The sequence below is a fragment of the Hyperolius riggenbachi genome, chromosome 12 (assembly GCF_040937935.1).
Source record: "Hyperolius riggenbachi isolate aHypRig1 chromosome 12, aHypRig1.pri, whole genome shotgun sequence".
NCBI lineage: Eukaryota > Metazoa > Chordata > Amphibia > Anura > Hyperoliidae > Hyperolius > Hyperolius riggenbachi.
Genome location: NC_090657.1, coordinates 236,010,126 through 236,022,857, shown reverse-complemented (window position 1 = coordinate 236,022,857; position 12,732 = coordinate 236,010,126). Strand labels below are relative to the sequence as shown.

General features: G+C 45.9%; 1 protein-coding gene across 6 annotated transcripts in view; it reads left to right on the top strand.

Moving 5' to 3' along the window:
• COX10 (cytochrome c oxidase assembly factor heme A:farnesyltransferase COX10) overlaps positions 1 to 6,767 on the top strand; it is a 1,230,266-nt gene extending 1,223,499 nt beyond the window's left edge. For all 6 annotated transcript variants that reach the window (XM_068263380.1, XM_068263379.1, XM_068263381.1 and 3 more), the window contains one exon: positions 6,218 to 6,767. In XM_068263380.1, the coding sequence (XP_068119481.1) occupies positions 6,218 to 6,633 (416 nt within the window). In that variant the 3' untranslated portion in view covers positions 6,634 to 6,767. The remainder of the gene's footprint in view (positions 1 to 6,217) is intronic.
• Positions 6,768 to 12,732: the final 5,965 nt, after the last annotated feature.

Below are 12,732 nucleotides of genomic sequence, written 5' to 3'. Positions count from 1 at the left end.
TGTGTTTAAGTAGCGTCTTAGCTATGAAAATACCCACGGACTAGGGGGGGGGGGGGGGATGGGCGATTGGCGATTGTTTGCGTCCTAGTGGACAGTGCCGTGTGCAGCAGGCTATGGGGGGGGGGGGGGCTGGGGTGCGGCTGCATAGCTAGCATAGTTGCCCCAGTATAGGGAGTTTAGTTGCCTCAGTATAGCCAGTATAGTGCCCCAGGATAGGGCCCCAGTATAGTGCCCCAGGATAGCCAGTATGGGTAGGTGGTGCCCCGCCCGTCCCCGCCGCTGTTGTTACCTTAACAGCGGCCGCTCTCCCCTCTCCGGCGCGTGTATTTATTCAATCAGCATCTCCCGGCTGCTCTGTGTGATGCGGCAGGAAGCAGAGCAGCGGCTTCCTGTAACAGCGATATGTATCGCCGTTACTATGGTAACCGAGCCCTGCTTCCTGCGCATAGCACATAGAGCAGCCGGGAGATACGCTGCTTGAATAAATACATGCGCTGGAGAGGGGAGAGCGGCCGCTGCTAAGGTAATAAAAGTGGGGGGGTCGGGCGGGAGGGGGGAGGAAGAGGATAGTCCTGCGTCCCGCGGACCACAGGTTGGGGATCCCCGCACGGCACACCAGGCAACATCCCGCGGCACACTAGTGTGCCGCGGAACAGTGGTTGGGAAACACTGTTCTAGACTGTGTTATATATTTTTATTGATTTTAAATATTATTTATTTGTGTATATATTTGTTTGATTTGTAGATATTCTTTTTGCTTTGTAAAGGCCTGATGAAGGGTTATTTACCCGAAACGGACTAGTGTCGTTGCCTGAATTAAAATTTCTGCAATACTCTATTCCATCAAAAAAAGCATACAGTGTCTACGATCTGCTCAATTTATTGATCATCTATGTTTGTACTACGAAGTATTTTTTACTGTCTACACACAAAAACTTTTCTACCTTTTTGAAGAAAAAAGTTTTTTGGGGATATAATAAAGAGTGAAACTTATATTTTGGAAACAAATCACTGGTTTGTGGCTTCACTTTATCTAAACCGATCCTCCTCTACAGAAACCTCCCATGAAACAAAAGCCTGGTACACACATCCAACTTCGACCAATCACTGTACAATGTCACCACCTCCATGTAATATGAGGGCCAGGAGATTTGAAATACTATGAACAGATTGTGTAAGTTCTTATAACTGGAGGTGGTAAAATTGGCCAGTGATTAGCCAATAGTAATTGAAAGTGTGTACCAGGCTTAAAGCAGGATACCCAAGGCTAGCAATAAAATCTATCTTTACTTACCTGGAGGTTCTTTCAGCCCCTAGAAGTCATTTGTGTCCCTTGCCGCAGCTCTGTTGTCTGGTGACATTGGATTGGTTGGTGTAGAGTTCCTAGAAGAGGAACAGGAAGTCTTTACATGAGATGAGCAGCAGAAATACAGGTTAGCTGTGCTTATTGGTGGCAAGGAGTGTTGCTGTTTATTTAGAACCGTTTTCTGAGTTGTCTGGATCAGAGCCTGATTGTTTACACACCTGGACCGCTCCAGACTCTACCTCTGCGTGTGTACCAGAGGAATCGAGGCGGGAGACTTGGGCGCAGGATACAGAGGTATATGGCTGATCCTGCTGCTGCACAAGTTCCCGGCCGTATTAAATACTATTCCCCCTCCAGGCCGCCATGGATGGTGGGGAATGAAATAATTCGGCTTCCAGCTATTGCAACAGATCAGGTGTTTCTGACATTATTGTCAGATCTGACAAGATTACCTGCAGGCTTGTTTCTGGTGTGATTCAGGCACTACTGCAGCCAAATAGATCAGCATGGCTGCTAAGCAACTGGTATTGTTTGAAAGGAAATAAATATGGCAACCTCCATATCACTCAAAACTCTGGTTCACTTTAGAGAGGAACTGTCGCAAATAAAATTTAAAACACATACAAAAATAAGAAGTACATGTCTTCTAGAGTAAAATAAACCATAGCATACTTTTCTCCTATGTTGTTGTCACTTACAGTAAGTAGTAGAAATCTGACATTGCCGATTCTCAGCAGGGCCTTTATTCTTTATAAAGACATTCCCTGAAAAAGATTTATACAAAGATGCTGGCCAGCCTCCCTGCTCACTGTACACTATTCTGGCAGTTGGACGGAGCAACTGCCATTCACTAAGGCCTAGTGCACACCAGAGCGTTTCGGCTGCGGTTTGCGATCCGCTTGCGGGTGCAGATCCGCTAGGGTAATGTATTTCAATGGGCTGGTGCACACCAGAGCGGGAGGCGTTTTGCAGAAACGCATACTCCCGGGCTGCTGCAGATTTTGGATTGCGGATGCGTTTCTGCCTCAATCTTAAGTATAGGAAAAACGCAAACCGCTCTGAAAAACGGCACTTCAGAGCGGTTTGCCAGGCGTTTTTTGTTACAGTAGCTGTTCAGTAACAGCTTTACTGTAACAATACATGAAATCTACTACACCAAAAACGCTTCACAAAACCGCAAAATGCTAGCTGAAACGCTACAGAAAAAGAAGAAAAAGCGTTTCAAAATCTGCTAGCATTTTGCAGATCTGCTAGCGGTTTTTGGTGTGCACCAGGCCTCAGTGCTTTTAAAAATAAAGAAAACCCAGAGAACCCCCCATGAGAACATGGGCTAGTTCAAAATCTGTCAGTAATGTCAAATTTCTACTATGTATTGGCGGGTCGTTTGTAAGTTGGGCGTCTAAACCGGGTACTACCTGTACTTACTGTAAGTGACAGCAACATAGGAGAAAAGTAATTTATGGCTCATTTTACTCTGGAAGAAATGTAATTATTTGTATATGTTTACATGTATTTTAAATTTTAAGATTTTAGCGACAGATGTCCTTTAAGGTTCCTGACAATTTTAGCATATCAGCTGTGATACAACAATAACTTTTTATTACCTGTGCAATCAAAGTGATACATACATTGATTTTTTTTTTTCAGGACAATCTAGGCTTTCTTTGGGTCAAAAAATGTGCCACCATTTTAAAACCATACAGGCCATATTTCAGCCACAAATCTTAAGTCCAAGTATAGATGACACAAGGATAAGTTCGGTAGGGGTTAAACGTAAAGAGAAATAAACACTTTGTTTTAATGTTATAAATACAATAAATAATAATAATGTTACACTTTAATGTTAAGTAACTTAAAGTGAATGAGCACATGTGCATGAATGAATGATGGGGGCTCACACATGATTCCATCAGTGTTTAGTGCTAAACGTAAGTCTTGCTTCCAGGAACCTGAAGTGTAGCTAAATTGGACGTGAGACATCCAAGAACCAATAGTGGTTAAACAATGCAGATTGCCTGGCTGTCCTGCTAATCCTCCGCCTCAAATACATTTAGCTATAGCTCCTGAACAAGCATGCAGCATATCAGGTGCTCTGACTGAAGTGTGATGAGATTGGCTGCAGTAGTGTTTGAGTCACACACCTGAAACAAGCATGCAGCTAAAGAGAATCAGCAGGGCTGCCAGGCAACTGGTATTGTCTAAAAAGAAATAGACATGGCAGCCTCCATCTCTTCAGGTGTTCTGTACAGCAAACTAAGTACTTCTGATGTGAGAATGATAAAACAGAGTTTACTGACCTGGTGCTTCTTCCAGCCCCCGGCAGCAGTCTCCGCCCCTCGCTGCAGCCCTCGGCAGCAGTCTCCGCCCCTCGCCGCAGCCCCCGGCAGCAGTCTCCGCCCCTCTCTGCAGCCCCCGGCAGCAGTCTCCGCCCCTCGCTGCAGCCCCAGTCCTCTGTGTTGTCCTGCTGGCCACCCGTTAAGATCGCGATCCCGCCGGCAGATCGGCTCCTCTGCAGGATTTTTGCACAAATGACTGCTTAGGTGCAGAACTTAATGGGCGGCAAGCGGGACAACGCAGAGGACTGGGGCTATGGCAAGGGACTGGGACAGCTGCTAGGGGCTGGATAAAGCTCCAGGTGAGTAAACTGGTCCAAAAAGCCCTCTTACTCAAATGCTATGGAAAACAAAGGTTTGCCTACTTAAAACAGAAAGTATTTGATTATTCAGGTTGGAGTGAGCTCCGAGATGTCTAACACAATGCATCACTGCTGAAATATGCAAATCAACCATTGTTGTCCCTGGAAGCAAGCCACACCTCCAGAACAGCTGGAAGGCAATGATGTCAGCTTGTTAGTTGTACAGAGCCACAAAAATCCAACATACCCTTTTAGTAAGGCTCAGTTCACATCAGCATTTGCCAACTGAACTGTCCGTAAGGTTCTGGGGTCCGTTTTGCTGAACAGACAAAAAATGGAGCAGGACCCAATTTTCTGGAGCGTTTCGCTCAGCGGTACGGAAACAGAAGGTTTTGCAGCACAATAGGAACCTATGGAAAACAGTTGTTAAAGCCAGTGTGCTGTAAGACAGACAATTTTCCCGGATGCAGAAAAAAAAAAATCGCAGATGTGAACCAGGCCTAAGGTTGTTTTTTTTTGGACCTTTGTAGTCCCTTACACACTCCAATGAGTTCTGGGTCACCATGAGCTTGCTGGTTAGTCTGTACCTCTCGGATTTACAAGCCCTACTCCATAGAGCCAAATTAATCCATGCCATGCACTGATGAGGATCAAACAATCCGAAACAGTCTGTATGCATGTTGGATTATTGTGGCTCTGTACAATTAACAAGCTGACACATCATTGCAGCGGATCTGGAGGTGTGTTTAGCTTCCGAGGACAATGGTTGATTTGCATATTCAGCAGTGATGCATTGTGGGAGACATCTCGGAGCTCACTCTAACCTGAATTATCACAAATTATTTCTGTTTCAAGAAAGCAAACTTTTGTTTTCCTAAATCTGCGTTGAAGACACTTTCTAAACATTCCTTGTAACGGGAAGGAGGTGGATAACCTCAGCAGTAGGTTAGTTAAAGAGATGCACTTAAAGGAGTACTATCGATTGAAACGACTTTTTTTTTTAATACTCTATATTAGTGTACACATTACCACTAGTGCTAGGGGCACTTTATTTATTCACCCAGGTCTCTCTCTCACTATTCCTGCTTAAAAATTCATTTCTCACACAGCTCATAGTAGTTTGGGTCACCCTGAGCTGCTTGGTTACTCTGTCACACAGCTCACAAATATATTTCACTGTGCCACTCACAGCATGCAGCAGACATGAGGAGAAATAGGCTGATCTGAGGTGGTAACATGTAACTAAATGAGCTGTAATATTGCTGGAATATAACTAGCTATAAAGCAGCCCATACACTCAGCCGATTTTCTGGCCGACCGATCGATCAATCGATTGCAAATCGGTTGGCCAATCGACGGCCGATTTCGATCGATTTCGATGGATTTCCATCGAACTTGCAGGGTGGAAAATTTAGGTCGATCTGATGAGATTGCTTATCAGTTTGCATTGGCCTTAATGGAAATCTGATGGCAAAAAAATGCCATCAGATCGAATTTCAATAGATTTCAAACTGAAATCTATTGGAATTCTATCCTGGTAAAAAATTTTCTAAAAATGCATCAGATAGATCATCAGATGCATTTCTTATCTATCTGCTGCCAATCTGAGGAGTGTATGGGCACCTTAACACTAGTCTGTGTTTACACTCAGACTGGCTGCCTGCTTGAGGCATTCACTCCAGGCTGCATCCACTTTACAAGCTGCTGAGAGGGGCAGACCACTGTCTACAATTAGCATTATTAGTATCTTTATCAGTAAAGAGAAGCAAAGATAATAAACACACATTGCTAGAATATTTAACCCCTTACCACCAGATCAACAAGATTCTTTCAGCAAGGTGATAATTAAACTATAAACTGAGGAGTTGATAGCATCTCCCCTTTGCAGAGACATGGTCTAGCCCTCTGGGAGCCCTCAGTATTAGATACATTTGTATCCAACACTGACGCCAAAACTGATGGAGGATTTTACAGCTGAGAGGAACAGCTGTGTGAGGAATAAAATGGCTCCTAGTACTTGTCCTAATGTGTGCTACAACATACAGCATTTAAAAATAAATGCATACATCGATAGTATTCCTTTAATGCAAGGTTATCCATCTCTATGCACATTTATGCAGCTGGGAAATGGAGCAACTGAATTCCACCTTAGTGGGATTTGATTGATGCATTTTCAAGCTGCAACATTTGCCATATAGAATTAGCAGAACTGGTGGTATGGAAATGAAACAATTGGAGTGGTAAGTGTGTACTGACCTGTCCTCTCTCTCTTGCAGGTGCCCTCCTGTTAGGCGCCATCCTCTACTCCTGGCAGTTCCCGCACTTCAACGCCCTGAGCTGGAACCTGCGAGAAGATTACTCCAGAGGCGGATATCGCATGATGTCTGTCACACACCCGGACATGTGCCGCCGGGTGGCCTTACGCCACTGCCTCAGCCTCATTGCCCTGTCCACCTTGGCGCCAGCCCTGGACGTCACCACCTGGAACTTCCCTATCATCTCGCTGCCCATCAATCTGTACATCACTTACCTGGGCATCCGCTTCTACCGGGACGCTGACCGCAACAGCTCCAGGAAACTGTTCTTCTGCAGCCTGTGGCACCTGCCCACCCTGCTGCTGCTCATGCTCACCTGCAAGAAGTCTGTGGTAGGGAAGAAAGAACAGAAGGACATCCAGCCGGAGCCCAGCTGAGAGCGCGGGACAGACAGGACTGTCACATGTCACTGATACTGTAACCTGAACATTACCTCTCCGTACAGCTTTAGTACAGAGCAATGCAAGCAGCACAGACTGAATAAAGACCGCACCCCCCTCTGACTCCCAAACCTGGTCTGTGCCTTCCTGCCCCTCCATACATGAAGGAGAAGGTTACCGGTGATGGTCAACAGATGCCAATTCTGTGCACTTTGGGGGAAACACAGGCATTTTATGTTGATTTAGATTGTCCAAATGCCTAACTGCATAGAATTTGCATCTCATTGGCCCTGGGGTGGCTACACTGATTGGGTGCATGATGGGAAGGGGCGGGCAGAGAACTGGCAGTCTGTGTCCAGTGTGACAGGAAGGGGCGGGCAGAGGACTGGCAGTCTGTGCTCAGTGTGATTATTGCCGCAAGTACAGCAGAGAGATTTGCAGCTTTTGATGATAAGTGGGCATAGCTGTTCTCTGTATTCCCAGCAAGTAAGGGTTAAAGGATACCTGAATTGAGAGGGATATGGAGGCTGCCAAATTTATTTCCTTTTAAACAATACCAGTTGCCTGGCTGTCCTGTAGTGCTTTTAGCCATAGATTCTGAACAAGGCTTGTTTCATGTGTGTGATTTAGAGACTACTGATGAAAGATCAGCAGGGCTGCCAGGCAACTGGTATTGTTTAAAAGGAAATAAATATGGCAGCCTCTATATAACCCTTCAAAGGCAATACATACTTGCTGTATAAATGGTTCAATATAACTGAAGTTGTACAACAATAATTCTGAAAATCATCTGCCCAATAAATACCCAAAAGAAAAAAAAATGTTTGGCTGAGCTTGTTTGATCTCTCTTCAAACACGACAGCCAAAAATTCCAACATGTCACTTCCTCTTCCCAAACCTCTCATTATAGCTGCCTGAGCATTGCGCACAGTCACAGAGGCCTTCACAATCCTCAGGGATAAGGGACTGTGTGGTCATTGGTGGTCATTATCAGGTGACAGGATGTGTCCACAGACTGATCTGTATAGCAGGTGTGTCACTTACCTCCGCTGCTGCCAGTGGCAGATGTATTTCCAGCATGCAATGACTTGGAAAGCAAGAGGAGAGGTGAGCAGATTGGAGAAACTTGCAATCTATTGATATAAATGCAATTGGTATGCAGTTTGGGGTTGGATCAATCCGAGTCAATTTCTGCCTATTCGGATTGGTACAATGACAAGGTGCATACATATTGTAGCTAATAGGCCAACAAAGGATGACAGATCAGCACTTAGGCCTCGGACACACTTCTGGCTACAAAACAATTGTGCCGCTTAAAAATGGAGCAATTTCAGGGAAAGCGATCTGTGGCCTGCTTTCCCCTATGTCATCCTGGCCGTTCAGCACTTTTTGAATCGCCAGCGAGGGCTAGTGCACTCCAAAATCCCAATAGCAATCGCTAGTACTTTTCAGAGTAATTTTTGAATGAATGAGTGTTTTTGCTCATTCATTCAAGCTGAATCGCTCCAATAAATGCTACATGCAGCGTATTTGCGATTTTGAAAAAATAACGCTGTTGTGGGAACACCCTCATAGGGTAGCATTAGCCAAGCACTAGCCATTTAAAAAGCACTCTTGCTGTGCAGCAGCCCTGATTCCTGGAAAGCATGAATTAATAATAATCCGAACATTTGTATAGCGCTTTTTTCCTGTCTGACTAGCGCTTTTTTCCTGTATAGCGCTTTTTTCCTGTATAGCGCTCAAGAGCTGCAGCCACTGGGAGGCGCTCAGGAGGCCACCCTGCAGTGTTAGGGAGTCTTGCCTTGAACTCCTTACTGAATAGGTACTGACCCTAGCCAGGATTCGAACCCTGGTCTTCCATGTCAAAGGCAGAGCCCTTAACCAGTACACTATCCAGCCACCACCAAATTGCTGCTGAAAGTCTAATGGGCTCCAGACCACCTGATCACAACTTCTTTCATGAATCGCTTGCTCTTTGATTGGATGCACAGATTTATAACCAGAGCTGCTCAGTGACCGTACAGGGGCCTTGTAAGCAGCACCCGTTCTTCTACAGACATTCACCACAAGCTGCTCTGTTACATACTGATCATTCTGGCTAAGCTGTTGCCTCACACCATTGTTAATGGAATGCTATGTGTATGTTCTCACTTCAGCAATTTATTTCTTTTTACAGCATACATGGTATTACATTAGCAAAGTGCTCATGCTGGGAACCAGTTAAAGGACTCACCCAGAACAATAAGAATCTGTTTTTACTTACCTGGGGCATCTCCCAGCATTTAGAAGTCATTTAGGTCCCCCGCCACAGCTCTAGGCTTCTCTAGTCTCCAATGGCCGCCTGCTGAAGATAGCTGACCCCCGGATGGGCCAGTGTCGCATGGTCGCAGTACACTCCTGGTGACGCCGGCCCATCCAGGGGGTTGGCGCTCTTCAGCAGGCTGCCAGCAGAGAGTGGAGATGGGGTGAGGGACCTAAATGACTTCTAGGGGCTGGAAGAAGCCCCAAGTAATTTAAACCAGTTTTGTAATTGTCACCTTGTGAGTCCGTTAAGTGTCTGATTTAATGCAAAAGTTTGCAGCTTGGAATTGGGTGACAGGAAGAACATTTGATTGGCTGTTTCCCAAGTTCCATACCTTTTGCATTAAATTTGCAAGTGAGCCAGTATGCTCAGCATCACAACGATGCCTCTGTACAGCCCTGCTTACCGTAAGCTCTCTAGATTTACTGACGTGATCACTAGGGCACCAGCCCAGCGACCCAATGCTGTATAGATGCATCGCTATGTTGTTGCCTAGCAATGTGTCTGTACAGCGCTGGGGTCCCCAAACTGTATGGCCTAGCAACCGCATCACACACGGCAATAATGATACGATACCTCGCCAACTAGTGATGAAGTATGGAATATATGGTATAAATTTAACTGGGATGAGCCCAATAATATATTTTATGTGTTTTATAACTGTGGCATTGGTCGAGTGAAAATTAGGAAGGGTGACAAATGAAAGAATTGTGTATTTTCACCAATTTTTCTCCTGTAAAATGACTATAAAATTAAACCCTTCTATGAAAAAAAGTATCCAAGGAATGCCTGAATATGGTTATAGCAATAGCCACACGGCTGAAATTTATCAACATCTTAAAGTGTACCTGACAAGTATTGGCAGATTCGACAAAGACACATTTGTCTCTAGTCGAATCTGCCCATACACTACAGGCCGATTCCCATCCGATTTCAGCATGAAATCATCAGGAAATCGGCTGAGCTGCCGCCCTCCGCCCCGCCGCTGCCCCAATGTATAATGTACCCCCCTTGTGTGCATTACTTGTCCTGTAGCAGCCTCCGCACAGTGTCCATAATCCTCCAGGCGGCTCTCTGTACATGCCACTGGTGCCTAGCATCTGATATCAGAGACTCTGCGCCAGTAGCGTGTACGGAGATCTGCCCGGAGGTTACAGACACTGTGCAGAGGCTGCATTTATACGTTACCTGGCCTGTAGCAGCCTCCGCGCGGTGTCCATAATCCTCCAGGCGGCTCTCCGTACATGCCACTGGTGCCTAGCATCTGACACTCTGCGCCAATAGCATGTACGGAGATCCGCTTGGCGGTTACAGGGACTGCGCAGAGGCTGCATTTATACGTTACCTGGCCTGTAGCAGCCTCCGCGCGATGTCCATAATCCTCCAGGCGGCTCTCCGTACATGCCACTGGTGCCTAGCATCTGACACTCTGCGCCAATAGCATGTACGGAGATCCGCTTGGCGGTTACAGGGACTGCGCAGAGGCTGCATTTATACGTTACCTGGCCTGTAGCAGCCTCCGTGCAGTGTCCATAATCCTCCAGGCGGCTCTCTGATGTCAGATGCTATGTACCAGTGGCATGTACAGACACTCTGCGCCAGTAGCGTGTACGGAGATCCGCCCGGAGGTTACAGGCACTGCGCAGAGGCTGCATTTATACTTTACCTGGCCTGTAGCACACACCGGGCACATTTAAACAAAGCGACGGGGGTTTCATAGTCTCATCGCTCGTTCCGGAAATCTACCGCCGCACACCCAACCAACCAACTGTGGCCCGACATTTTGTGGCATGCGCGATCGACCATGCAACCAATTTTTGACCCAAAATTGGTCGCTTTGCCGGTTCGGCATGCACTGTTGGCGGCACCGATTTTCATTCAATTATAATAATCGAATTAGATGGCCGATCGGCCGTGAAGTCGTCTGATGTATATCCACCTTAAGTGACAGCAGCATGGGGGTAAAGTTAATTTATTGCTCATTTTACTCTGGGATAAATCTACTTCTTATTTGTATGTGTTAACATGTAGATTAAAATTTACACTTTTTCACAGTAGTGGTCCTTTAACAAACTTTGCATTAACTCAAAATTATTTGCATCTAATGGAAAATCCCCAAATCCTAAAGGACACCGGAAGTGATATAATTTGCACAAACGGATGGAGCAGGCATGCCGTTCACCTCCATTGCCTCATCACACCAGGTTGTGCTGGCCCAGCAACACATGCACACTACATAGCAACAGTGCGCACTCCTGGCCAGGGGAGCGCAATCAAGGATGCACGCCGCTAGGCAAGTGTGGGACTGGGAGGTGGAAAAACTGAGTAAGTCCACCAGCTGGCCAATAAGCAGTAACCCTGTGTTATCACTCCCTATAGAAACCTGCAAAGTCATCACTGTGAGCAGTAGCACCTGATTACTGCTGCTTGGCCAGCAAGTAGATTCTTAGCTTTCCCACTTCTCAGTCCGACACTGCGCTAGGCCATCGCTGGCACAGTAGTGCAAGACCTGGTGCGAAGTATGAAGGCTGTGTACCCGGTGAGCAGGAGGACTGCTGCCTGTTTATGCAAATTACATCACCCAGGGTGTTCTTTAAAAGTAAATAAATATGGCAGCCTCCATAGGTCTCACACCTCAGGTTCCTTTTAAACAACACCAGTTTCCTGGCATCCTGCTGATCTTTTTGGTCAGTGTCTGAATCACACACCTGAAACAAGCATACAGCAAATCTTGTCAGATTTGTCATAGACATCTGATCTGCATGCTAATGGCTTAAAGTATTACAGGCAGAGGATCAGCAGGACAGCCAGGCAATGAGCATTATTTAAAAGGAAAAACCATGTCAGTCTCCATATTCTTCTCGCCTCGGGTCCCTTTTAAAGGAAATTTGTGCATACAAAAAAAGAAAAAGAAAGCTCCTTACCACTATAAAGGGATGCTTCCAATCCATCTCGGTGCCACAACGGCTGTGCAGGATTTCTCCACACATATCAGATGAGAGTTTCCTAGATATGATCTCCGCGCCGCGTACAGCGTGGCTGTATTCACGTATGCCCAGTACAATCACCCTCACAACAGCAGCGAGAGTGGCCGTGAACTTGCAGCGGATCTCCTCACACAGCAAGGTAGGTAGATTCCTCTGTAGGTGCGCACAGCAGAGCGATCTCCACAGGAGCAGACACGTCTGTATAGAGAAAACATAACACATGGAATTTAATATTTTATCCAAACCTACAGAAAAGATCAGAGAAGCATCTCGCCTCAGTCAGGTCATCACAGCTGTCTGTGTTGCATTTTCTGGGCTTTTGGTGGCTTTTGCAGGAAGTATATGGAAAGTTTGGGCTTTCATTGGCTTCTAAACGCCTTCTAGAAGCTGCATGTTGCTTTTGAGATGAGACGAGACGCTGGGATCACCTGCCAGGCTTTCATGACAGCTGCAAAAGCTTGTACTAAACGCTCCAATTCACTTGCATGGGAGGGCGGTAGATCCCTAAAAACATTACTTTTAAAACACTGCATTTAATGCCAGCAAAACATCCGTTTGAACTAACAACCCTAACTAATAATCTTGGCTGAGGTTGCTGGGATTGCTTTGCATGCAGATTGTATCAATTATGTCAGGCAGTGCATCCGATTGGTTCTTTTGCTCTATTACAATCTCACTGACTATCTGTATTCCTTAGAGTCTCAGGTCAGATTCACACTTCACAGATCAGAAATTCATCAATGAAACGGTATCAGTGTTTGATCCGTGACCCTTCCTCCCGTTAGCGTGCCGTAAATGGGAGGGGTC